This window comes from Arachis stenosperma, chromosome 3 (assembly GCF_014773155.1).
Source record: "Arachis stenosperma cultivar V10309 chromosome 3, arast.V10309.gnm1.PFL2, whole genome shotgun sequence".
In the NCBI taxonomy this organism is placed as follows: domain Eukaryota; kingdom Viridiplantae; phylum Streptophyta; class Magnoliopsida; order Fabales; family Fabaceae; genus Arachis; species Arachis stenosperma.
Genome location: NC_080379.1, coordinates 80,145,710 through 80,173,257, shown reverse-complemented (window position 1 = coordinate 80,173,257; position 27,548 = coordinate 80,145,710). Strand labels below are relative to the sequence as shown.

The window sequence follows — 27,548 nt, the reverse complement described above, 5'->3', positions numbered from 1 at the left end:
TAGTCATTATAGTTTGTTATTTACTTTTCATTTATTCTTCCATATTCTTAATTCCTCCAGAGTTGACATTTGATTATTTTCACAAGTTATTAATACAGAACTATTTCTATTTTTAATTAATCCCTTTTATTATTATTTATTATGTCCTCTTTTATTTTCCCATTGATTCTGTGAAGTTTATAATTATGATGAGTGAGTAGTTCCTCAACTTGATTGTGAGATGATTAAAAGGAGAACCTTGAGTTAGAATACTTAAGAGTTCAATTGTAATTGGTGCATTGTTGGTTGGCTTGTTAGTCACTAACTCTAATCCTTCCCAAGGGAGAGGATTATGACTTGTGAATAGAAGTTGACTTTTAATTTGACTTTCCTTCATTTGTTGAGTGTTAACTAAATTAAAATAATGACTAATTATTAATTGCTCTTGATTAAATTCTAACAAGGATAGAACTTCCAATTAATCTTCTCCCGGTCAAGATTTTATTTATATCATATAAATTCTCTAATTTAATTTTTTGTTCAACAAATTCAAAACTCCCTTTGAAAACCTCTTATTGATAAAATAGCACATCTTCCAGCAACTCGTTGGGGGACGACCTGGGACTCATACTCCCAGTATTTTATTTCTAAAATTGTGACAACCCTTTTCTAAATTGACGAGTGGATTTTTGCTGGTTAAGAACTGTACTCACAATGCTATCTTTCCAATTAATTCTTAATTTGCCAAATTTTGCTCACGTCATGAGGCTCAGGCGTGGGCCCAAATCTTAGCCCATTATGTGCTCCCACGCATCCACGGGTCATCTATTACCGCCGAGCTAGCCTTATTGATTTGGTGCATTCTTGTCGAGAAACCGGTCAATATCCCATCTCTCATCCGTCAAGCCATAGGGAGCATCCATGCCAAGGGAAACTTACCCTTCCCCGCTTTGGTGACCGAGTTAGTTGCGACAGCCGGTGTCTCCCAAGAAACTAAGGATCAGAGGGCCATAATCCCGGTTGATGGTAATATTGTTCCGACCGGGAAGTATCTCAAGCCACCGGCGAACACCGAAAACCTTGCCATGGCCATTCCCGCAGGTGTCTCTATTGCTTCATCCGCACCACCAAGATCATCCCACCAACGCATTGAGGATCTTCACAAGAAGATGTATCGTTATGAATGACGAAACCAACGCCGGTATGCTTATGTGAAGAAGCTTATAAGTGCTGTCACCTCACCTATGGAAGAACCGGATATCTCCACATCTACTGCAACCTCAAGTGAAGATGGCGATGATGATGGAGATAATGGACATTCCGGAGCCAGTCGGCCATTGCGCATTACTTATAGCACGGAGGACCGTGCTAAGTTTTAAGTGTGGGGAGGTCGGTCGAATGATCTCCATAGGTAACACTTGAATAAACTTTGACTCTCTTTTGCCAATTAGGATAGATTGCATGATTAGGTTTTTGCTTTTTGACAATATTTGCATGATAGTTACTTCTCGTTAGGTCGACTTGGTTAGAGTAATGATTTCTTTTCCAAGAAACTAGAATTTTTGGGCAACTTACCAATTTTGAAAAAAATTTTTGATGTTGAATTTACTTGAATAATGTAATTTGGAACATGGATTTTGAGTTGAGAACACAAGCAAGCGAGTTTTGAGCCTAATTGCATGGCTACATCATATAGCCACTTATCTCCCTTCTTGTGTGAAATTGTTCTCTCTCTATAAGTGTGATCTTTGATTTGCCTCATTCTATATGTCCAATTATTCCTTGTATTCATGCATTTATATGATTGAGACCATCACTTCATTAGCTCACTTACCCAAATAGCCTACCTTTTACTCTTCATTGTTAACCAATTTTGAGCCTACGCTTAACCTAATTGTTCTTTATTTTAGCACATTACAAGCCTAAAGAAAAAAACAATAAAAGTCCCTTGTTTGGATCTTTGAATACCTTAGGCTAGTAAGAGTGTTTATTATTCAAGTTTGGGGAGGTTTGGGAGTATTGGTTGGGATAAAAGGGTATTTTGTATTTCTACATTTGGGAATTGGGTGCATGTTCATGTATTGATTAAATGTATAAACCTTATGCATTGATGTTTGTGTATGTAGTTTGAAAGAAAAGAAAGATGAGAAAAATAAAGGAAAAAGAAAAGAAAGAAAAATATACATATAGAAAAAGAAAAGAAAAAAATGAAAAAAATAAGAGAGAAGAAAAACAATAAAAAGGGGACAAAATGCCCCAAACTAAAGTCCAATAAAGACCAATGCATAAGTGTTGTGAAATGGAAAGAAGATACATGAGTATGCGAAAAGTGAAAGATGGGTAGTTAGGTTAGTTTTCAATTTGTATAGGTCATTGTATAGGTTAGGTGGGAAAGTCTAGGCTAATCAAAGATTCGAATTCTAGCCCACTTAGCCATATATGATCCTACCTTGACCCTAGCCCCATTACAACCTTTGAAAAAGACCTCATGATATTTGTATGCGTACATTGAATAATTGTTGATTGTTAGATGAAGAACAAATTTTGGAAAGCATGAAGTAGGGGAAAATCGAGTGATTAACCCTATACACTGAGCGAATAGAGTGCAAACACTTCCGGTGAGGGTTCGAAACCAAAATCCTTGTCCCCAGCTCTCACGAGCGTTCTTCACGCAAGTTACACACACCTCACTTTGGTGTTTGAATTAGTAGAGTTCATGCCTTGCTTATCATCTTGCCCTACGTGCTTATGTATGCTCTTGGAAAATTGATTTTCTTGTGACCAAGTAGATAGTAGCACTCATCTTAGTTGCATTCATATAGGTAGATTGAATTTCATGAATCTCATTCCCTTTGATCCTTTGGTCTTTTGCTTTCCTTTAGCATGAGAACATGCTATAGTCTAAGTGTGGGGAGGTTGATAAACCCCATTTTTAGGGTTTATCTTATATGGATTTTGAGAGTTTTATCAATGATCTTTCACACTTATTCATATAGAAATGCAAAATTTTTGTGTTCCTTTCCCAACTTTGCTTCATGAATAAAAACAGGCTTCTTTTACATTAAAATAGATATATTTTAATCCTCCTCTATTACCATTCAATGCTGTGATCCATTTGTCAAGTGATTTCAGAGCTTATAGGGCAAGGATGGCTTAGAAGAGAGGGAGGAAGCATGCATAAAGGGAAGGAGCATGGAAATGGAGCTTTTGGAGTTCTGAGCAGCGGCGTGTACGCGTACCCTGTGCGTACGTGTGGATGCGTGCTACCAAGATCGGCGCGAAGAGGCCAAAGTCAGAAGCCGGTGCATTTGCAGGCTAAGCCAGAACCTCATGCACGCGCACGCACGCTTGACACGTGCACGTGGATTGTAAAGCTCTAGGGACGCGTGCGCGTGCTGTGTGCATACACGTCGATGCTGCACGTGACTTTTAAAGAGAAAACGTGACCAGGGATGTCAGGGCAGTTACAGACCCTGTTTGGAGCAGTATTCTGGTGGGAAAAAGCATAAGAAGACCAATGATTGAAGGATCCATATCCATTCACTCATATTACACACATTCTAGATATTTTTAGAAGTTAGTTACATTTTGTAGAGAGAAAAGCTCTGCCTTCTCTCTAGGATTTTACTCTTTCTACGTCAATTTCTCTTGGATTCCTTTGGTGAGATCAATTGCTAATTCACTTTTACTTTGGTTCAAGTTTTAGATCTACTCTCCTATTCTCAAATTAGTGTTCTTTTGCTTCATTCACTTTGGATTTTAGATTTGTGACTTTGTTACTTTGATTGTGAACAATGCATTGAAGAAATTCACTTAATTGTTTGATTATTGATGATTTCTTGAAGTAGATACCTTGAATTCAATTCCTTTTTCTCAATCTCACGATGCTTTTCACTATTGCTCGCCAATTGTTTGAGGAAATGCCAGCCCTAGTTATGGAGTAGATTCCTCTTACTTGGCTTAGGGGTTGAGTTGTTGTAGATATTTGAATAGTTAATGTCAATTGTTAATCTTCTTTTGAGAATTGCTAATTGACTTGTGTATCACTCAAGCTATACTCCTTTGAGGTTAGGCTAGGACTTGTGACTCAAGTTGATTACTTTCACTAGATGTTCCTCCATAGGTAGGAGTTGACTAAGTGAAGCAATGATTAGTTGTTGACACAATTGATGGAAGCTATAATGATGGAACTTCCAATGCTCACCCTTAGCCAAGGCTTTTACCATAATTGATTGTTGTTCATTTTCGTTAGCTCAAATTCTTACACCAAACTCTCAAAACCACAAAAGACTTCCTAATCAACGATGTGCATTCTAAGGTAATTCCTAGGGAAGACGACTCGGGACTAATAATCTCTATTATTGATTTTTGATTTGTTTGATGTGAAATTTGCGTGTCGGTTAGACTATACTCACGATTGGATTTATTGATAATTTCTATACCGGCATAAAAATCTCTCATCAATGATTCTAGACTTGGAACCATAGGAACCTCAATTACCCCTTACTAATGAGATTTTATGTCACGTATCCCAATTAGACCAAATGACTTGTTGGAACCTATGATGTACTCTCCAGTTGTAGCTCAATACTATACGGGTCAGGACTCGTAAAAAATTCATGTAGAATAAGGGATCATACTATCTTTCCAACCCAGATTCATAAAGATGAAGAACTAAAATACACCATAGAATGGAATCAAACATATATTGAAGTAGAAAAATAATAATATTAATCCATAGGAATGAGCAGAGCTCCTATCCTTAACCTAGGAGGTTTAGCTGCTAATAATTTACAAAAAAGATAGTTCTGAGAAGGTGAATATCAAAAGTCCTTAACAAAGGTAATCTTCCATATATTTATACTAATACTAGACCTAAAAAGATATTCATAATAATTAGAAATTACAAAAATAGAATAAAATAAGCTAAAGGTGCAAAAATCCACTTCTGGGCCCACTTGTTGAGTGTTTGGGTTGAGCTTGGCGTCCAACTTGGAGGAGTGGGCATTGAATGCCCACTAGGGGGTGTCCACATAGCCTTGATGGTGGCATTGAACGCTAATCTTGGGCGTTCAATGCTAGCTTAGGTCATCTTGGGGCGTTGAACGCCGGAAAGGGGGTAAGTTGGGTGCCCAGTTTGGGCAGTCATATCCAAAGAAAGGTGATGAATCCATATTTGATGATGATTTTTGATTGAAATTGAGTGGATTTCATCATATAAACCTACACTTATTCCATTAAATAGCATGCTTTTGAGCTTTCCTCCCAAATTATGCTTGATTGGGAAAACATGCTCTTTTGTGCTAAATTTAGTCAATTTATCCCATTTACCTTCCATTCGATGCCTTGATGTTGTTTGTGAGTGATTTCAGATGTCTATGGTAGGAATGGCTTGGTGAGGATGGAAGAGGAGCATGCAAAGAGGAGGAAGCATGAAGAAACAAAGGAGAAGAGCATCGCGATGCGCACAGACTTTTATAGGTACGCACAAGTAGCAAAGCAAAGCCTAGTGTGTGAGTGCACAGCATCTTGTGCGTCGCACAATCATCCAAAGAATCGCGAAGTGTGCGTGCGCACAACCTCTTGTGCGTACGCATAACTGAGTTTTCTGCCAAGTGTGCGTGCGCACACGTTTGTGCGTATGCACAAGTACCCGCAGATGCCTTCATTACAAACGCATGTGACTCACATTTTGAGGGGCTTGGAGGCCGAATTCTGAAGCGAAAAGCTCATATTGGACAATGCAAACATTGGAGAAACATAACATATCATTAGTGTAGTTTTTTAGAGTAGTAGTAGGCTTTAGTTTAGTTTTCTTTAAGTTTTCTCTCAACACCATTAGGGTTTATATTAGGGTTTTACATTTTAAGTGAAATTTTTTAATTTTTGATCTTGGATTGTGCTAGCCTCCATTGTAAGTATCTCTTAATTACTACTCTTTATAGTTACAATTTTGACACTCTTTCTTGTAGTTAAAGTTATATTGTTAATATATATACTTTTTGCAATTTTGATTTCTTGTTAATGATTTTGATGATTGATGATTGCTATATGCTTTCTTGAGTTAATATTGTTGATTTTGATCATTTGTTGCTCATAGTTTCAAGCATTTTATCAAATTTTCCATGTTAGTGTTTATGCCCACCAAGTTTTTGTGGAAATGTCAATTTTGATTATGAGCTAAATTTCCACCTTTTGGCTTGGGAAAAATGAGCAATTGGGTTCCAAGAGTTGGAATATCCAATATTCAGTGATAATTATTGGATTGTTAATTGTTCTTGTTTCCACTAACACTATCTTATTGCTAAGGCAATTAGCAAGTGAGCTAGAATTTATGGATTAGGAACAACTATGCTCACTTGAATTACTCTTCGATGTAAGAGTTAACTAAGTGAGATTAATCCATTACAATTGTCATAGTTGTGGTTTCAACAAGGAAAGGACCCCCTAGCTCATCCCAAGCCAAGATTCCATTTATGCTTTGAATCACTCACACACACATACATCAATCACTTTTATACTTTACTTGTCCATATTACATAGCTAGTTCTTTAATTCCTTCATTAGTTCATTAATCAAAATTTTGAATGTTCTTTTATTTCTTTAATTGTTTATCTCTTCATTGAAAACCCCTTTTTCCTTCACAACCGAAATTGTGCACTCATTGATCACAAGTGTCCTTGGGAGACGACTCAGGAATTAAAAAATTCCGGAATTATGTTTGGTTTTGAATAGTGACATCTTTTAAATCTAAATTTTGATTAAGGTCTATTGTCAGGTTGGGACTATACTTGCAATGCTAGTCCTATATGAGCCACCATATGAACCACCTTATGAACCATATACATCTCACAACCCACCTTATGAACCACCATCACTACAACATTACTACTCCCACGATCACCTTGACCAACCACCTCCATATCCACCACCTCAATATCCTCACCCTTATAAACCAACCCCCATGTTTGAAGACTTTTTTCCATATGATGAGCCTTCTATTCCATCTCAACCTCCCTTGGATGATAATTAGCAACAAGAATCGGTCAAGCGTTGGTCCACGAATCCCCACACTTACATACAGCTGTACCAGCAAGTGCACTGGGTCATCTAAGTAATACCTGAGCGAGTCAGGGTCGATCCCACGAGGATTGTAGTTTGAAGCAAGCTATGGTTATCTTGCAAGTCTTAGTCAGGTGGATCAAGAAGGTTGTTGGATATGGAGTTGTATTAGGATTAAATCCGTAATAGGAATATAGTTAAGGATTGGAGTTGCTTTGTCTTTCTGAATTAACTCTGGTAGTACTATTTCCTTTGCTTGGGAATGATGTCTTCAATCGCAAGATGTAAGTGATTAACGCCTTTATTAAGAGGTCGTCAATACTCCTCCAGATCTGATCCCCAGGGTTAATGTGGATCCATCTCTGCTTGAGGGTGAAGCTCTTATAGTCCATTCTCCTTAATGATTGATGACTTACATCATCTACCCTTTTTCTTGCATAAAAAGGACCATAAAAGAGGCATAATCCATTTGATCATTGCAATTCATGCCTTAATTGATGAATATCATAGTACATTGCTTTGAAATGAATTTGTGCTGGATTTCAGGTGGAGAAGACATCAAAAATGGGAAAGAAAACAACAAAACAAGTGGGGCGTGTGAAGAAGGCGTGCCACTTGGAACAAACGCCACAAAAATGTATTGGCGTGGAACGCCAGAAGCTGGGTGTGGCACGCTAGTACAACATTCCAGAGAGCAAAATTGAATACCATAAAAGGGGCGTGGCACGCCAGGAGCAGGGCATGGCACGCGAACTCATTACTAGAAGAGCCATCACTATGGTGTGCCACTTTGTGTCGAAGGTGTGGCACGCCAGCACCAGAGTTCACTTGGGCGTGCCGCTTGAGAACCAAGGCGTAGCATGCCAAGCTTATAAGACCCACAATTGAATGGGCGTGCCACTTGAGCAGCAAGGTGTGGCACGCTAGTGAACAAGGAGACCATGCAAAAGCTGGGCTTGTCACTTGGTATCGAAGGCGTGGCACTCCAGCTCAAGAAGTCCCACTAAGGCGTGCCACTTGAGCAATAAGGCGTGGCACGCCAGCACCTAAGGAGGCCAAATAAAGCTGGGCATGCCACTTGGTATCGAAGGCGTGGCACGCCAGCTTAATTATCTCACTTTGGCGTGCCACTTGAACATTCAGATGTGGCTCGCCAACATCGGGGACCATGGCAAATGAAGGGCGTGACACGCTAGTCTCATGACGTGGCACGCTGGTAGTGTTTTCCAGAGAAGGAATTATGTAACATCCCTCATTTTTGAAAAATCTAAATATAAATAAATTGTGATTTTACCTTATTGAGTTTAAACTTTATAATTTTAGAAATTATTTTATTAGAACTAATTAAATAGATTCGGAGATAGTTTTATTTTGAATCAATTAATATTTTAAAGTAATCTTATTATAATAAAATATTTTGTATAATTTTAGTAATAGAAAAATAATAAAAGGTTATATCATTTAATTTGAATAATTAGTATTAAGTTTAAACTATATTTTATAAAAATGTAATTAATATGCTTATTATATAATTTAAATTAGAAATAATTAATTCCACTTAGCAATATGTTGATAAATGATCTTAAATATTTTAAGAGAGTATATTTGATTTTAAAAGTACTCTTCCTTCCAATTTTATCAAAATATCTATTCATATCTATCCATATTCTTTTATAAAATCTTAATTTTAATCTTAATATCACAAATTCCTATTTGATATACTAAATCCCTAAATCTACAATCAGAAAGGGAAAGAAAGGGAACGGGGAGCTCGAGGGGGAAAACAGAAAGGGAAAAGAAAGGAAGGGGAAAGAGGGAAGGCAGGGGAAAAACGGAGGTGAAGAGAGGGAGGAGGAAGGTGCGACGCGGCCAAGACCTCACTGCTGCCGCTGTTGTGCTGCACGTGAGAGTGAGAGAGAGACACACACAGGACGAGCGTCGCGAGAATCAAGGGAGGGAGACACGGTTCCGTCCTGTTGCCGTTGTGGGTTGCGCCTGATCACCATCGCAGAAGCTCCATCGTCGCTGTTGCACATAAGAGGAGAAGATGATTTCGCTGATTTTGATTCTGTCTAAGCCCGCATCGTTGCTGGAATCGCGAACCGGGGAGGAAAGGGAGGCTGCTTCCATCGTCATTTCAGGTGTCAGAAAAGACCGTCGCCATTGAAGGATCCACCGCCGCCGAATCCCAGCCATCATCGCCGCCGGAGTCACCGTGGTTGCCGCTGGAGAAGTGCTATGAATGCCGCTGCTGATGTTAGCACGCAAGGGGGGAAGAGCCCGTCCTTGCCGATTCTGCCGCCGTCAAAGGGAAAAGGAAGTGAGAGCACCGGTACGGAACGCGAGAAAGGAATCGTCGCCAAAACCGGAACAGATTCACCGGTAATTCCGCTTCTTCCTTTCTTGATTCTGTCCCGTTTTTATTTTGTTCCGCTGTTCCGATTCCGTTGGTGTCCCTACTATCCTAACTGATCGAATTGATGCTGCTGCCCGCTAGGACGGACACCCTGGTCTCTGGTTCCTGTTATTCTGAGTACCAAAGCTGTTGCTCCATTCCCGTCTTTCCTTGGTACGATTGGTTCTGTTCTACAAACATTTTTCTGGTTATTACTCCTTTGATAATCTGTTCTGTTTTGCCCTTGCATTTGCTACAGCCATTATTAATTTTCCCCCCCAAAGTTGCTGTTGCTGCTATTAGAGTTGTGGTTGATGCTGTTATCCTCGCGTTAGAACATGGAGGGTTGCTGCATTTCCGATTTTGTGTGGTTAATGCGACATCGAGGTAGGGGGTTTAAAATGATTTTAATTTAGGAATGCCAACAAGGTTTACTGAATAACTGCAAATAGTATTAATAGCTGAGTAATTAATTGATTATATGAATGTTGGATTGTGATTGCAATTGTGCTTGGTGCTGTGATAGAATTGATTGTAATTAGGTATGGTAGATGATTGAATTATTGATTGTTGGTTGTTGGAATGGTTGTTTGGTATATTGCTATGGCTATGAAAGTGACTTGAGATTAGTAGAGGATTGTGGTTTCGACTAATTATGTATAAATGGTTGAGACTAAGATAATCATTTGATATATTTGATACTGGATTGAGAATTGTTGAAGAATTAGGGCCTAAAAGACTGAACTATTATTAAGAATCTGGTTTTCAAAATAGAAAGGTTACTTTGATGACGGCCTAGTAATTTGCTAGTGATCGAAGTGGTATGAGAGTAAAATCTGAGTAAACTTCAATAAGTGTAGTTGTTCGGATTTAAATTTGAAGGTTTCGTATTAACTGAAGATTTAGTTATGATTTTTCAAAGTTAAGCTTTAAAATCTGAATTTCTGCATTACCTTTAAGTGAAGACTGTAACTTTGAAAGACTGTAACTAATTCTGTGATGAACGGAATTGCGTGGAACCAAGTCCTGGTTAAATTTGGGAATAATTGGGACTGAATTGGAGAGTTTGAGACCTTTTCATTAAATATAAGATTTATGGTGAATTTTTGAGTAATGGTTGCGGGTTCTGATTTTTACTGCAGAATTTTTGGAACAGCAGTAACTTGTTGGCTCTGCTGTGAATGTTCTGAATTGAATTTTGAAGCGAAACTAATTTTAAATGAAACTTTAGTACTATTATTTTAATGCTGTAAAATTTCAGAACAATTGGACTTATAGTTTTAAAGATATGCATTTTTGAAAGATGATGCATTATGCAGAAAAAACCAGATTCTGTTTTCTTAAATCAGTAACTTTGAGAATTTATAATTTTTGATCCTGGATAGATATTGAGATGCAACCAATTGGAGGTGAAAATTAAGTATGTTTAGCATATGTGACTTAAATTTCAGGGCTATCCATGTTTTAATGAGTAAGTTATGGGACTTGGAGGAAGATAAGTTCATTAACTTTTAAAGCAGAATTCTGCAGCAAATTAGTCAACTTCCAGGTTATATAGCTTCTTCATTAAAAATGATATTGACCTGAAACCAATTGGAAAAGAAACTTGGATGAGTGAAGTCGTACTGTATTAATTTTCAAAGTCATTGGATTTAACGTGGATTTTAAATTGAATTTTGAATGTCACATGCTGCTGCTGTTTTTCTGGTTTTACGCACTGCAGAGCAGTCTCGGTTTTTCCTTTATTCCTAAGGCTAGAGAAACCAGAAAATTATGATCTTTGGTTTGTTAGAAAGCTTATTTCAAGACGAACGCCTGGACATAAAGTTTGCGCAATTCCGAGTTTATTTGCTATATTAAAAACAGAAAAGAAGATAGAGTGTTGAGGATGTCCTAGTGACAGTTATGAGTTTATAAAACTAAAGCTGAACCTTAGTGCTATATGGCTGATTCAATGTGGAATTTTGCTTGATTCTGAGTTGATGTGATGCTGGAAAGGTTGAAAAGAGTAAAGTGAATTGTCTGGTTTGAACCCGTAAGGGTGGTTAAGTCCTATTTTCAGAGGAGATTATGTCCGAATTTTTATAAAAGTATAAGGATTTAATCAAAATAAATATTTAAGGCTTATTTAATGATAGAAACTTCAATAATTCTTTTAAGAAGAGATTATTTGGTATATGAGATCGTTGAGTATTCAGAGAAAGTAAAGAGATATAGAGAAAAGAGAAACCAGAACAGAGAAAAGAGAAACCAGAACAAAGTAAAGAGAAATAAAGAGAAGAGTAATATAATAAAGAGATATTTATATCTATATTTTAGTTGCTTGAATGCAACCCAGAGCTATATATATATATATATATATATTAGTTGCTTGATGCAACCCAGAGCTATATTTAATATATATTAGTTGCTTAATGCAACCCAGAGCTTCTGTAGGGAAACTAAGTTACCTACAGCTATTTTCCGCTTCCCCAGAGCAGAGCAGAGTATATATATATTTTCCTGTAGTAAGCAGAGGCTGTCTCGAATGAGCGGCTATTATTATATACGCATTTATTTAGGAACGGAAAATCGTATCCGGGAAATCGGGATTACTCATGACCGGATAAATGTCGGGATTGCGGGCAGCCAACCGACACATGAGCTCATGGCCTATACTAGGACTAGACATTCATCATATGCATCTATATGACATTGTTTGGGTGTGTATATTGTAATTGGTTTGCCTAAATGAATAATCCTGTGTAACTGCTAATTGCTATACTTGATATAAATGCTCTTGATTGTGTTTGAACCCCATTACCTGTGTTTGTAACTGATTGCTTGGAATGTAGTGATTGGATGTTGATTGAGCTGTTTGGGCCTGAGGCCGTGACTGGTATGCTTGAGGTCTAGTTTTGTATAAAGTATCTGACTGGTTCAGCATAGACTTAATGAACCTATGCTTGGAGCAGGATGATCATTTATACTGCGTAGGTAACTTCTTTTATGTTAAGGTCTAGTAACGTATGAAAAATCAAACTGGTTCAGCATAGACTTAATGAACCTATGCTTGGAACAGGTTGGTCATTCATACAGTCTAGGAAACTTTTAAGAGTTTTATAAAGAAAATATGGGTCTGGTATTTTGAATAATTAACTAATACTTTTAAAGAAGGTTAATTTTCTTTTAGATGTATCTGAATGAAATTAACTATTTGCGCTTTATTCTTTACTTTCACGGTATTCTCGACCTCTACTGAGAACATGTGGTTTGGTTCTCACCCCAAATTTTCCACCCTTTCAGTGACACAGGTTTGAAGACGCAATTTGAAGCTGCGAGCGATTAGTAGGTTTTCTTTATGGTTTTAATTGCTTTCATAGAGTCCCCTCGCTCCTGTCCTTTGAAGTTTTATTTTATCAGAGGGGTAGGTATTGTATTTGGGTTTATATGACTTCCTATGTATAAGAATTACTAATAATAATACCTCTGTGATTGTTATTATTATTTGCAATGTTTATCCTTGATACATGTCTTTAATGAATAAAAACAAAATTTTCCGGAATTTTCTTAAAACTAAAATGCGAACTCGGTATAAAGGCTCAGTAATTAAGTAGTTAATATTAGAAAAGGTCACGTAACGTTCTTTCTAGTAGAAATACCCTGACTTAAGCAAGGTATTTTGCTGGAAGGGATGTTACAATATAGTATCAGAGCAGTCCTTCCTGTAGAGCCTTGGGAATGGACTGACTATGCTTCATTGCATACTCTGAGTGTCTGTCATGCTTTCTAACTTGTTCTGATGACAAGATTTTGTGTTTTATATGCATGGCTGTCTTGTGATTAACGCTATTAGTTTACCATTGCATACCTCATGGTATCAAGTTTGGCCAACTTAATACTAATGATTTATGTATTTGAGAACACTAATAGGTTATCACAGGCAAAATAGAAGTGATAGGTTAACGCGAATTACGAGGTTTTGCGGACGTTAGAAACTAAATTCTAGATATTAGTTCCGTTTCGACGTATGCTCTTTATTCGTGCTTAGTGTTATCTCTTTCTCTACTATTTGTATTGGAATTTCTAGTTTCTGATCTCTTTCTTGCTAACCTTGTATTAACATTCGTGCATGTCCTTGCTTGACTCTGTATCGGGTCGTTGCTTGAATCTTTTGAAACATTTATTCTCACCTTACAAATTCTATGCTCTGTGTCCTGAACTTGGATTCATTTCAGTGTAACATACCATTTCTTGTAATTTCCTTTATGAGTATTTATTTCAGATTTTCTTTGAGAAAAATTTCAATTCAAATCTTTTCTTACTTGACTGTATCCACAACCCTTGCTTAAATTTTGATGGGATTGTTTTAATTCAGCCTAGACTTTCTTACATAAACTCTGAAGCTTCTTTATGTAGTTTAATTTTGTTTAATTGTGATATACCACTTATCTTTTATTGATTTATAGAAAAATTTATTTCAGAATTCATTCTTTAAATAGAAGCTGATTTTCTGCCATCCTTACTATAATTCTATAGCTATGTACTTAAGTATCTTCCAAGCTTTAGTTTACAAACCATGCATGATTTGTTTTGATTTGGAAATTAAATCGATATAACATATTATTTATACTAAGTTTAGTACATTGAAAAATGTTGGATTTATATATATGTTCTTTTGAAAAAGATAAACTAATTCCCTCTATTTCAAATTGAAGTTGTTCAAAATTATTGTACTATTTTTTCTATGATGTTTATATTAAAATTGTTCGATTCAAAATTTCTTCCTAAGCCTTGAATTGATTCCCTTTATGCTCCATTTCATTGTTTATATATCCTTGTTTGTTGATGATTTCACGTTTTCCTTCAAATTCTGGCGAAATACCATCTTGTTCAACTGAGAACTTGAGTATTCTTCCAATTTCTCACATAAACCTTTCATGCCGTTTGTCTTTCTCTTCTCATGTTTCGTATTCCTTATATGCGCTAATTCTTAGGGACACGATTTGTGCGTACGGAGAGTGAATTTGGTTAGTCTACGAAATTATAAGGAGTTGTGGAATTTTGAGGCGACGAGAGGAAGTGATCATGCTTTGTTAAAAGTTGTGAACGAATATTATGCCTATTTGATTTTAGATTTTAAAATTTTTCTTATGTTAGGTTATTTTATCAACTCTTGCATTACATAGTATATTTTCTTCTATGCTTATGTGATATGATTTTCTTGGAGCCTTTAAAATATTCAAAAGGGGATGTGAATATAAATCTTTTCTTCATTTTATATCAATTTTCGAGGGCGAAAATTTTTGTAAGTTGGATAGAATGTAACATCCCTCATTTTTGAAAAATCTAAATATAAATAAATTGTGATTTTACCTTATTGAGTTTAAACTTTATAATTTTAGAAATTATTTTATTAGAACTAATTAAATAGATTCGGAGATAGTTTTATTTTGAATCAATTAATATTTTAAAGTAATCTTATTATAATAAAATATTTTGTATAATTTTAGTAATAGAAAAATAATAAAAGGTTATATCATTTAATTTGAATAATTAGTATTAAGTTTAAACTATATTTTATAAAAATGTGATTAATATGCTTATTATATAATTTAAATTAGAAATAATTAATTCCACTTAGCAATATGTTGATAAATGATCTTAAATATTTTAAGAGAGTATATTTGATTTTAAAAGTACTCTTCCTTCCAATTTTATCAAAATATCTATTCATATCTATCCATATTCTTTTATAAAATCTTAATTTTAATCTTAATATCACAAATTCCTATTTCATATACTAAATCCCTAAATCTACAATCAGAAAGGGAAAGAAAGGGAACGGGGAGCTCGAGGGGGAAAACAGAAAGGGAAAAGAAAGGAAGGGGAAAGAGGGAAGGCAGGGGAAAAACGGAGGTGAAGAGAGGGAGGAGGAAGGTGCGACGCGGCCAAGACCTCACTGCTGCCGCTGTTGTGCTGCACGTGAGAGTGAGAGAGAGACACACACAGGACGAGCGTCGCGAGAATCAAGGGAGGGAGACACGGTTCCGTCCTGTTGCCGTTGTGGGTTGCGCCTGATCACCATCGCAGAAGCTCCATCGTCGCTGTTGCACATAAGAGGAGATGATTTCGCTGATTTTGATTCTGTCTAAGCCCGCATCGTTGCTGGAATCGCGAACCGGGGAGGAGAGGGAGGCTGCTTCCATCGTCATTTCAGGTGTCAGAAAAGACCGTCGCCATTGAAGGATCCACCGCCGCCGAATCCCAGCCATCATCGCCACCGGAGTCACCGTGGTTGCCGCTGGAGAAGTGCTATGAATGCCGCTGCTGATGTTAGCACGCAAGGGGGGAAGAGCCCGTCCTTGCCGATTCTGCCGCCGTCAAAGGGAAAAGGAAGTGAGAGCACCGGTACGGAACGCGAGAAAGGAATCGTCGCCAAAACCGGAACAGATTCACCGGTAATTCCGCTTCTTCCTTTCTTGATTCTGTCCCGTTTTTATTTTGTTCCGCTGTTCCGATTCCGTTGGTGTCCCTACTATCCTAACTGATCGAATTGATGCTGCTGCCCGCTAGGACGGACACCCTGGTCTCTGGTTCCTGTTATTCTGAGTACCAAAGCTATTGCTCCATTCCCGTCTTTCCTTGGTACGATTGGTTCTGTTCTACAAACATTTTTCTGGTTATTACTCCTTTGATAATCTGTTCTGTTTTGCCCTTGCATTTGCTACAGCCATTATTAATTTTCCCCCCCAAAGTTGCTGTTGCTGCTATTAGAGTTGTGGTTGATGCTGTTATCCTCGCGTTAGAACATGGAGGGTTGCTGCATTTCCGATTTTGTGTGGTTAATGCGACATCGAGGTAGGGGGTTTAAAATGATTTTAATTTAGGAATGCCAACAAGGTTTACTGAATAACTGCAAATAGTATTAATAGCTGAGTAATTAATTGATTATATGAATGTTGGATTGTGATTGCAATTGTGCTTGGTGCTGTGATAGAATTGATTGTAATTAGGTATGGTAGATGATTGAATTATTGATTGTTGGTTGTTGGAATGGTTGTTTGGTATATTGCTATGGCTATGAAAGTGACTTGAGATTAGTAGAGGATTGTGGTTTCGACTAATTATGTATAAATGGTTGAGACTAAGATAATCATTTGATATATTTGATACTGGATTGAGAATTGTTGAAGAATTAGGGCCTAAAAGACTGAACTATTATTAAGAATCTGGTTTTCAAAATAGAAAGGTTACTTTGATGACGGCCTAGTAATTTGCTAGTGATCGAAGTGGTATGAGAGTAAAATCTGAGTAAACTTCAATAAGTGTAGTTGTTAGGATTTAAATTTGAAGGTTTCGTATTAACTGAAGATTTAGTTATGATTTTTCAAAGTTAAGCTTTAAAATCTGAATTTCTGCATTACCTTTAAGTGAAGACTGTAACTTTGAAAGACTGTAACTAATTCTGTGATGAACGGAATTGCGTGGAACCAAGTCCTGGTTAAATTTGGGAATAATTGGGACTGAATTGGAGAGTTTGAGACCTTTTCATTAAATATAAGATTTATGGTGAATTTTTGAGTAATGGTTGCGGGTTCTGATTTTTACTGCAGAATTTTGGAACAGCAGTAACTTGTTGGCTCTGCTGTGAATGTTCTGAATTGAATTTTGAAGCGAAACTAATTTTAAATGAAACTTTAGTACTATTATTTTAATGCTGTAAAATTTCAAAACAATTGGACTTATAGTTTTAAAGATATGCATTTTTGAAAGATGATGCATTATGCAGAAAAAACCAGATTCTGTTTTCTTAAATCAGTAACTTTGAGAATTTATAATTTTTGATCCTGGATAGATATTGAGATGCAACCAATTGGAGGTGAAAATTAAGTATGTTTAGCATATGTGACTTAAATTTCAGGGCTATCCATGTTTTAATGAGTAAGTTATGGGACTTGGAGGAAGATAAGTTCATTAACTTTTAAAGCAGAATTCTGCAGCAAATTAGTCAACTTCCAGGTTATATAGCTTCTTCATTAAAAATGATATTGACCTGAAACCAATTGGAAAAGAAACTTGGATGAGTGAAGTCGTACTGTATTAATTTTCAAAGTCATTGGATTTAACGTGGATTTTAAATTGAATTTTGAATGTCACATGCTGCTGCTGTTTTTCTGGTTTTACGCACTGCAGAGCAGTCTCGGTTTTTCCTTTATTCCTAAGGCTAGAGAAACCAGAAAAATTATGATCTTTGGTTTGTTAGAAAGCTTATTTCAAGACGAACGCCTGGACATAAAGTTTGCGCAATTCCGAGTTTATTTGCTATATTAAAAACAGAAAAGAAGATAGAGTGTTGAGGATGTCCTAGTGACAGTTATGAGTTTATAAAACTAAAGCTGAACCTTAGTGCTATATGGCTGATTCAATGTGGAATTTTGCTTGATTCTGAGTTGATGTGATGCTGGAAAGGTTGAAAAGAGTAAAGTGAATTGTCTGGTTTGAACCCGTAAGGGTGGTTAAGTCCTATTTTCAGAGGAGATTATGTCCGAATTTTTATAAAAGTATAAGGACTTAATCAAAATAAATATTTAAGGCTTATTTAATGATAGAAACTTCAATAATTCTTTTAAGAAGAGATTATTTGGTATATGAGATCGTTGAGTATTCAGAGAAAGTAAAGAGATATAGAGAAAAGAGAAACCAGAACAGAGAAAAGAGAAACCAGAACAAAGTAAAGAGAAATAAAGAGAAGAGTAATATAATAAAGAGATATTTATATCTATATTTTAGTTGCTTGAATGCAACCCAGAGCTATATATATATATATTAGTTGCTTGATGCAACCCAGAGCTATATTTAATATATATTAGTTGCTTAATGCAACCCAGAGCTTCTGTAGGGAAACTAAGTTACCTACAGCTATTTTCCGCTTCCCCAGAGCAGAGCAGAGTATATATATATTTTCCTGCAGTAAGCAGAGGCTGTCTCGAATGAGCGGCTATTATTATATGCGCATTTATTTAGGAACGGAAAATCGTATCCGGGAAATCGGGATTACTCGTGACCGGATAAATGTCGGGATTGCGGGCAGCCAACCGACACATGAGCTCATGGCCTGTACTAGGACTAGACATTCATCATATGCATCTATATGACATTGTTTGGGTGTGTATATTGTAATTGGTTTGCCTAAATGAATAATCCTGTGTAACTGCTAATTGCTATACTTGATATAAATGCTCTTGATTGTGTTTGAACCCCATTACCTGTGTTTGTAACTGATTGCTTGGAATGTAGTGATTGGATGTTGATTGAGCTGTTTGGGCCTGAGGCCGTGACTGGTATGCTTGAGGTCTAGTTTTGTATAAAGTATCTGACTGGTTCAGCATAGACTTAATGAACCTATGCTTGGAGCAGGATGATCATTTATACTGCGTAGGTAACTTCTTTTATGTTAAGGTCTAGTAACGTATGAAAAATCAAACTGGTTCAGCATAGACTTAATGAACCTATGCTTGGAACAGGTTGGTCATTCATACAGTCTAGGAAACTTTTAAGAGTTTTATAAAGAAAATATGGGTCTGGCATTTTGAATAATTAACTAATACTTTTAAAGAAGGTTAATTTTCTTTTAGATGTATCTGAATGAAATTAACTATTTGCGCTTTATTCTTTACTTTCACGGCATTCTCGACCTCTACTGAGAACATGTGGTTTGGTTCTCACCCCAAATTTTCCACCCTTTCAGTGACACAGGTTTGAAGACGCAATTTGAAGCTGCGAGCGATTAGTAGGTTTTCTTTATGGTTTTAATTGCTTTCATAGAGTCCCCTCGCTCTTGTCCTTTGAAGTTTTATTTTATCAGAGGGGTAGGTATTGTATTTGGGTTTATATGACTTCCTATGTATAAGAATTACTAATAATAATACCTCTGTGATTGTTATTATTATTTGCAATGTTTATCCTTTATACATGTCTTTAATGAATAAAAACAAAATTTTCCGGAATTTTCTTAAAACTAAAATGCGAACTCGGTATAAAGGCTCAGTAATTAAGTAGTTAATATTAGAAAAGGTCACGTAACGTTCTTTCTAGTAGAAATACTCTGACTTAAGCAAGGTATTTTGCTGGAAGGGATGTTACAAATTAAAGGGCCCATGAACTCAGGCGTGCCACTTGGGAGATAAGGCGTGGCACGCCAGCAAGAAGATGAAGCAAATGAAGGGCGTGACACGCCAGTCTCATGGCGTGGCACGTTGGTAATGTTTTCCAGAGCGGAAGAAGAGGAGCCAATGAACTCAGGCGTGCCACTTGGATGACGAGGCGTGGCACGCCGGCAAGGAGGTGAAGCTTTAAGAAGGGTGTGGCATGCCAGACCCTGGGCGTGCCACACTGGTACAAATCTCCAGAAGCATAGAAATAAGGGAAGTGACCTTGGGCATGCCACTTTGGTTCGAAGGCGTGGAACGCCAGGTTGCTTTGCCCTTTAAAATGCCTTGGGCGTGCCACTTTGGTTCGAAGGCATGGCACGCCAAGCTACTTTGCCCTTTAAAATGTTCTGGGCGTGCCACTCAGGCTCGAAGGCATGGCACACCAAGGGTGAAACAGAGGACGAAGTGCCACTTGAATAGAGAGGCGTGGCACGCCAAATCAGAAACAGAAGGAGCGTGATACGCCAGAGAAGCTCAAGTCACACACCAGCTGGAAGATCACATTTGTTGAGTTTCTTTTCCATCCAAATTGTAATTTTCTTTTCACTCTGTAATTTTCTTTTATTTTTTAGATCTAGGAGTAGTATAAATACCCTTGGAAGTATTAGAAAAGTGTAGGTAGCAAGTCACAGAGTTTAGTTTTGATTTCACTTTTACTTTTTACACTTCATCTCTTCCATCTTTTGTACTTTCTCTCTGAGCTATGAGTAGCTAAATTCCCTCTCATTGTGAGAGGGATCTCTATTGTACTTGATGGATAAATGATAGTGAATTTCTTCTTCTCTTCATCTTCTCTTTGATTTGCTAGAAGGAATTTCGATTTTAATGCTTAGTGTTCAATTAACTTGGAAAAGAGATTGAATGCAAAATGGGTTTCATGGGAACCTTGGAAAAGGAAACATGAAACCATGCTAGAAATCCCTTCTGACACTTGAGTAGAATTTGGGTTTTGGTGTTTGGATATGGTGACATATAATCTTCCCTCTACCTGGACCTATGATGGTGTGTGGTATAATCAGGGACCAAGCATATCTCTCTTCATAAGAAATTAGACCAAGAAATTGGCTATTGATCAAGATCTGAGAGATTGAGTCACTAAGGGATTGGGGCTCAATAAATCATGATTTCCAAGAGGTCAATGAGTTGAATGATTGAAGAGGATATGAGCTGAAATTAATCCAAAGAGACAATATCTCCTGATCTCAATGAATTCCCCCATTCTTATCTCTCCCATTCTTTTTTAGCTTTACTTACATTCTGCAAAATCCCACCCCCCTTTACATTCTTGTTATTTCCATTTCTGCATTTTAGTGCTTTCTTTTATTTCTTTTGTCATTTATGTTTCTGCCATTTATAATTCTACACACACAACTTATTCTGTTGAGCTTGACTAATTCACCAGTTGATTAAAATTGCTCAAATCCACCAATCTTTGTGGATACGATCCCACTCCATTGTGGGTTAATACTTGATGATAATTTTGGTACGCTTGCCAAGAGCGGATTCATCAATATTATTGGGGAAGGGTAGTGAATTCAGCCCATCAAGTTTTATGGCGCCGTTGCCAGAGATTGGTTTAAATTTAACAATGATTAAACCAATTGGAGAGCTATATTAAGCTTATTATTATTATTATTTCTTTTTCATTTCCTAGTGTTCTAATATCTGTTTTTCTTTCTTGTCTTTCTGAGATTCTTTAGCTATTCATTGTTTATACTTTCACTCTTCTAATTGTTTGATTAATTGCATCACTCAAGCTAATCACTAATTTTAACTAAGGAGATTTCTTCACTTGCCCTTTTCTTGCTGTGTGTTAGCTGTATGACAGGTAGAAGATGAGAGACTTCATCATCTTTTGATAGTGAACCTGAGAGAACCTTCCTTAGATTGAGGAGGGAGGCTAGAGGCAAGGGTATAGTTGGAGAAGAACCAGTAGAAGAAGATCTAACAACCACCATGGAAGACGAAGTACACGAAGATGTTGGAGGAGGAGCTGGAAATCAAGCTTGGCAAGAGAGGAGAGTCTTAGGCTCCTATATCAACCCAAATCCAGGAAACTGTGGCAACAGCATCCTCAAATCAACAATCCATGCCAACAACTTTGAGTTGAAACCTCAACTCATCACACTAGTCCAAAATAACTTCTCATATGGAGGAGGTGCTCAAGAAGATCCAAATCAACATCTCAACACATTCTTGAGGATATGTGATGAGCAGATAATTTATACGCTTTTTGGCATTATTTTTAGGTAGTTTTTAGTAGGATCTAGCTACTTTTTGGGATGTTTTTATTAGTTTTTATGCAAAATTTATATTTCTGGACTTTACTATCAGTTTGTGTGTATTTCTATGATTTCAGGTATTTTCTGGCTGAAATTGAGAGACCTGAGCACAAATCTGATTCAGAGGCTGAAAAAGGACTGCAGATACTGTTGGATTCTGACCTCCCTGCACTCGAAGTAGATTTTTAGGAGTTACAGAACTCCAAATGGTGCGCCATTAATTTCGTTGGAAAGTAGACATCCATAACTTTCCAGCAATATATAATAGTCTATACTTTGCTCGAGTTTTGACGACGCAAACTGGCGTTCAAATGCCCCTTCTCTGCCCTACTCTGAAGTTAAACGCCAGAAACACGTTACAAACCAGAGTTAAACGCCCAAACTGGCATAAAAGCTGGCGTTTAACTCCAAGAGAAGCCTCTACACGTGTAAAGCTCAATACTCAGCCCAAGCACACACCAAGTGTGCCCCGGAAGTGGATTTCTACATCATTTATTCAATTCTGTAAACCCTAGTGGCTAGTTTCATTATAAATAGGACTTTTTTTAGGCTTTTTGGAATATCTTTGGACCATTGTTCATGTTTTGGGAGGCTGGCCATTCGGCCATGCCTACCCTATTTTCACTTATGTATTTTTAACGGTGGAGTTTCTACACACCATAGATTAAGGTGTGGAGCTCTGCTGTTCCTCGAGTATTAATGCAAAGTACTACTGTTTTCTATTCAATTCATGCTTATTCTTATTCTAAGATATCATTTCGCACACAAGAACATGATGAATGTGATGATTATGTGACACTCATCACCATTCTCACTTATGAACGCGTGATTGACAACCACTTCCGTTCTACATGAAGACAAGCTTGAATGTATATCTCTTGGGCTTCTAATCAACGATTCACATCGACTCCCCTCTGACAATGGGGCATCTGAATCCGAGATTAGAGTCTTCGTGGTATAGGCTAGAATCCATTGGCAGCATTCTTGAGATCCGAAAAGTATAAACCTTGTTTGTGGTATTCCGAGTAGGATCTGGGTTGGGATGACTGTGACGAGCTTCAAACTCGCGACTGTAGGGCGTGGTGATAGACGCAAAAGGATAGTAAATCCTATTCCTACATGATTGAGAACCAACAACTGATTAGCCATACGATATATGTGCATGGTATTTTTTATCCGAGCCGAGCAATCCGACAGTTGATTAGCCATACAGAAACCGTAGAGGACCATTTTCACTAAGAGGACAGGAAGTAACCATTGACAACAGTGACACCCAACATACAGCTTGCCATGGAAATGAGTATGAAGGATTGGATAAAGGCAGTAGGATTGCAGAGATTCAGAAGGAATAACGCATCTTCATACGCTTATCTGAAATTCCCACCAATGAATTACATAAGTATCTCTATCTTTATTTTATGTTTATTTATCTTTTAAATTATTAAAACTCTATAACCATTTGAATCCGTCTGACTGAGAAGTTGTGAAAAAGAGTTAAGATTACAATTGTGCGTACCAAGTTGTTAGCGCCATTGAGATCACAATTTCGTGCACCAATATGCTATACTGTAAAGTCCAATGGTGTACACCCTAACACCTACAAACTACTTCTGTTCCCTTTCTCACTCAGAGATAAGGCAACAAAGTGGTTAGAATTATTTTCCAAGGAGAGCCTAACCACATGGGAGGATGTTGTGAACAAGTTTTTAGCGAGATATTACCCTCCACAAAGGATCAACAGGCTAAGAGATGCAGTGCAAACCTTCAGACAGCTAGATGGTGAAACACTCTATGAGGCCTGAGAGAGGTTCAAAGATCTAACAAGGAAATGTCGACCGGATATGTTTAATGAGTGGGTACAGCTCCATATTTTCTATGAAGGATTAACCTATGAATCAAAGAAGGCTGTGGACCACTCTTCAGGGGGTTCACTCAACAAGAAGAAGACCATTGAGGAAGCCATAGATGTCATTGAAAACTATAGCTGAGAATGATTACATCTATGCTTCAGAAAGGGGCCAGAAGAAGGGGATGCTGGAACTTAACTCTGTAGATGCCTTGTTGGCACAAAATAAAGCAATTGCAGCATAATTAGTAGCCTTGACTAAGAAGATAGAGAACAATTAAGTTGCAGTGGTTCAAGCTCAAGCACCACCCCAAGAAGGAGATGCACCAGAAGTCGAATGTGAGCAAGCAAACTTTGTACACAACCACTCTTGACCACCATATGACCTTAACTCCAAGACATACAACCCAGGATGGAAGAACCACCTAAATTTTGGGTGGGGGAACCAACAAGGTCACAACCAAGATCATAACAAGCCATACCAAGCCAATCAATACCAAAATCACAACCCCAACCATCAATCAAACAACAACAGACCCTACCACAATCCACCTCACTTATCATACCCTTCCACCTAGCAAACACACCACCATCAAGACACATTAACCTCAACTTCACAACCATGCAAGATCAGAGGTAACTTTAAGAGAGTAGAGGCTGCAATAGCACAGCTAACATCACAGCACACAGGGGCTATTTCCACCCTTTTGGAGAGACAAGCACAAGCTGAAAAAAAGATAGATGCCAACCAAGAAGAATATAGATCGAATCTGAAGAATCAAGGTGCATCAATCTCAAAGCTGGAGCACAAGTGGGGATCTTATCCAAGCAAATTCTAATGCCTACACACACATTTCCCAATGACACCATGGCCAACCCAAGAGGGGAATGCAAGGCCATCACAATTAGGAGTGGAAAGGTGGTAGAAGAGGCAACTCCAAGCCAGGAGAACCATAAAGAAGAAGCTACAAAAAAATGTGAAAACAAGAAGAAAGAAGAGACCCCTGGCCCATCTACACCAAAGCCAATCTTGAAGCCTTATGTGCCAAAAGCACCATATCCACAAAGGCTAAGGAAAGATGGGAAGGACGGCCAGTTTTCCAGATTCTTGGAGATCTTCAAAAAGCTCCAAATCAATATACCATTTGTTGAAGCACTAGAGCAAATGCCCCTCTACACCAAGTTCTTGAAGGAACTCATGAAAGGAAAAAGAAATTGGGGAGAAAAGGAGACTATAGTGCTAACTGAGGAGTGTAGTGCCATCATACAAAAGAAACTCCCCCAGAAAATAAAAGACCCAGGGATTTTCCAAATCCCCTGTATCATAGGAGATATCAATATTGAGAAGGCCTTATGCGACTTGAGAGGTAGCATCAATCTCATGTCCTTAAACATGATGAGAAGGATGAGAATTGAGGAAGCCAAACCAACAAGAATGGCACTCCAACTAGCTGACAGAACATTCAAGTTTCCACATGGAGTAGTAGAAGATTTATTGGTGAAAGTGGGAGAATTCATTTTCCCAGCTAACTTTGTTGTGCTGGATATGGAAGAAGAGGCTAACACTTCAATTATCCTAGGAAGGTCTTTCCTAGCTACTGCTGGAGCCATAATTGATGTGCAAAAAGGGAAACTAGTATTGAGATTACATGAGGAGAAGATGGTCTTCACTATTTTCAAGGCAGTGAGTTATCCCAAGGAATCAATGGGAGAATGCATGATGGTGGACACCATAGAACAAATAGTTCATGGGGTTTTGGAAGAAGAGCAATGTGAAGAAACTATGTAATTGGAGCAACAAACACCACGTGGAGAACTACCACAAGGAACCATGGAAAGTTCAATCATGACAAACCACAAAGACGACAATGGAGAAGAGGCACTAAAACTAGAGCTGAAGACCTCACCACCAAGCTTGAAATATGCATATCTGGGTGACATCAGCACCTACCCAGTGATCATCAACTCAAGCTTGAGTAAGGAGCAAGAAGAGGAACTTATCCAAGTGCTGAAACAACACAAGGATGCTATAGGCTGGACACTTACAGACTTAAAAGGGATTAGCCCCTCAATGTGCATGCACAAGATTCTGCTTGAGGAGGGTGCTAAGCCCTCAAGACAACAACAAAGAAGGCTGAACCCAACTATGAATGAAGTGGTCCAGAAGGAGGTGTTGAAGTTATGGCAAGCTGGGGTGATTTATCCCATCTCAGACAGTCTTTCGGTAAGCCCGGTGCAAGTAGTCCCAAAGAAGGGAGGGATTACTGTTGTGTCAAATGAAAAGAATGAACTGATACCCACAAGTAGGGGTGGCAAGCAGGGAAGCCCGCTCTGCCCCGCCAAAAGCCCGCCTTTTGGCGGGCTGGCCCGCCCGGCCCCGCCTAATGAGTCGATCCCAGAATCCTAGCCTGCCCAACCTAACAGTGGGCTAGCGGGCCGGCGGGCTAAGCCCGCCAAATAACTTCTTTTTTTTTACTTTTAACTATTAAATAATATATATAAAGGCATAAAAAATATGTCCTATTTTTTACTTTTAACTATTATAATTTCTAAAAGTATAAACAAATTATAATTTTTATATTCACAAACATTAAAATCTTTGTAATTATAAATATCTAGTAAATATAATTATAAACCAAGTTTTCATCCAAAAATTAGAATTATAAATATTGTTCCCAAAGCAAAATAAACGTAATCCAAAACATAATTAAAAATATTGTCTCTAAAAAAAAATATAATCCAAAATACTCAATTTTCATCTTCATTCTCTTGTAAGTTGGGTTGGGGAAAGTTGAGTTTTGGTAAAAAAAATTGTAAAAATACCCCTTACTAAAAAAATTCTAAGCCCCGCGGGAAAGCCTGCCCCGCCCCGCCATAGCCCGTGGTTTAAGCGGTGCGGGTTAGATGAGCTTTTACTATTTGGCAGTCCTAATTTTCCAACCCAACCTGCCTTTTTTGGCGGGTTACGCGGGCCGGCCTAGCGGGTTTAGGCCCGTTTGTCACCCCTACCCACAAGGACAGTGACCGGATGGCGCATGTGCATTGACTATCGGTGATGAGCGGATATTTTATACGCTTTTTGGGAAGTAATTTCATGTAGATTTTAGTGTGTTTTAGTTAGTTTTTAGTATATTTTTTATTAGTTTTTAAGAAAAAATTCATATTTCTGGACTTTACTATGAGTTTGTGTGTTTTTCTGTGATTTCAGGTATTTTCTGGCTGAAATTGAGGGAGCTGAGCAAAAATCTTATCTAGGTTGAAAAAGGACTGCTAATGCTGTTTGATTCTGACCTCCCTACACTCGGAATAGCTTTTTTGGAGTTACAGAAGTCCAAATGGCGCGATCTTAAATGGGTTTGAAAGTAGACATCCAGGTCTTTCTAGCAATATATAATAGTCCATACTTTGCGCGAAGATAAATAACGTAAACTTGCGTTTAACGCTAGTCCCATGTTGCATTCTGGCGTTCAGCGCCAGAAACAGGTTGCAAGTTGGAGTTCAATGCCAGAAACAGGTTACAACCTGGGGTTTAACTCCAGAAACTGCCCAGGCACGTGAGAAGCTTAAGTCTCAGCCCCAGCACACACCAAGTGGGCCCCAGAAGTAGATTTCTGCACTATCCATCTTAGTTTACTCATTCTTTGTAAACCTAGGTCACTAGTTTAGTATTTAAACAACTTTTATAGACTTATTTTGTATCTCATGACATTTTCAGATCTGAACTTTATACTTTTTGATGGCATGAGTCTCTAAACTCCATTGTTGGGGTTGAGGAGCTCTGCAGCGTCTCG

At 37.8% G+C, this 27,548-nt stretch overlaps 2 protein-coding genes and 1 long non-coding RNA gene across 7 annotated transcripts; all 3 read left to right on the top strand.

Moving 5' to 3' along the window:
- The first annotated feature begins 8,768 nt into the window (after positions 1 to 8,768).
- LOC130970151 (uncharacterized) lies at positions 8,769 to 14,131 on the top strand. The gene is made up of 4 exons (XR_009082017.1): positions 8,769 to 9,423; positions 9,539 to 9,610; positions 9,696 to 9,823; positions 12,722 to 14,131. It is a non-coding gene; the product is annotated as an uncharacterized LOC130970151 (long non-coding RNA).
- Positions 14,132 to 15,065: 934 nt separating this feature from the next.
- Positions 15,066 to 23,866, top strand: LOC130969906 (uncharacterized). 5 transcript variants are annotated; one of them, XR_009081950.1, is made up of 4 exons: positions 15,072 to 15,876; positions 15,992 to 16,063; positions 16,149 to 16,276; positions 19,167 to 20,899. XR_009081950.1 is itself a non-coding variant. In XM_057895823.1 (3 exons), the coding sequence occupies exons 1-3, from the start codon at positions 15,737 to 15,739 to the stop codon at positions 21,466 to 21,468; spliced, it is 447 nt and encodes a 148-aa protein (XP_057751806.1). In that variant the 5' UTR covers positions 15,067 to 15,736; the 3' UTR covers positions 21,469 to 23,866. The 5 variants fall into 5 exon arrangements, 2 of the variants coding, with proteins under 2 accessions (XP_057751806.1, XP_057751805.1); XR_009081949.1 differs by lacking the exon at positions 19,167 to 20,899 and adding exons at positions 21,447 to 21,878; positions 21,989 to 23,866 and having other exon boundaries at positions 15,066 to 16,276; XM_057895823.1 differs by lacking the exon at positions 19,167 to 20,899 and adding an exon at positions 21,447 to 23,866 and having other exon boundaries at positions 15,067 to 15,876; positions 15,992 to 16,276.
- A 759-nt stretch (positions 23,867 to 24,625) lies between these two features.
- Positions 24,626 to 25,546, top strand: LOC130966302 (uncharacterized). Its single transcript, XM_057891090.1, has one exon. It carries the CDS (start codon positions 24,626 to 24,628, stop codon positions 25,544 to 25,546), a length of 921 nt encoding a protein of 306 aa, XP_057747073.1.
- Positions 25,547 to 27,548: the final 2,002 nt, after the last annotated feature.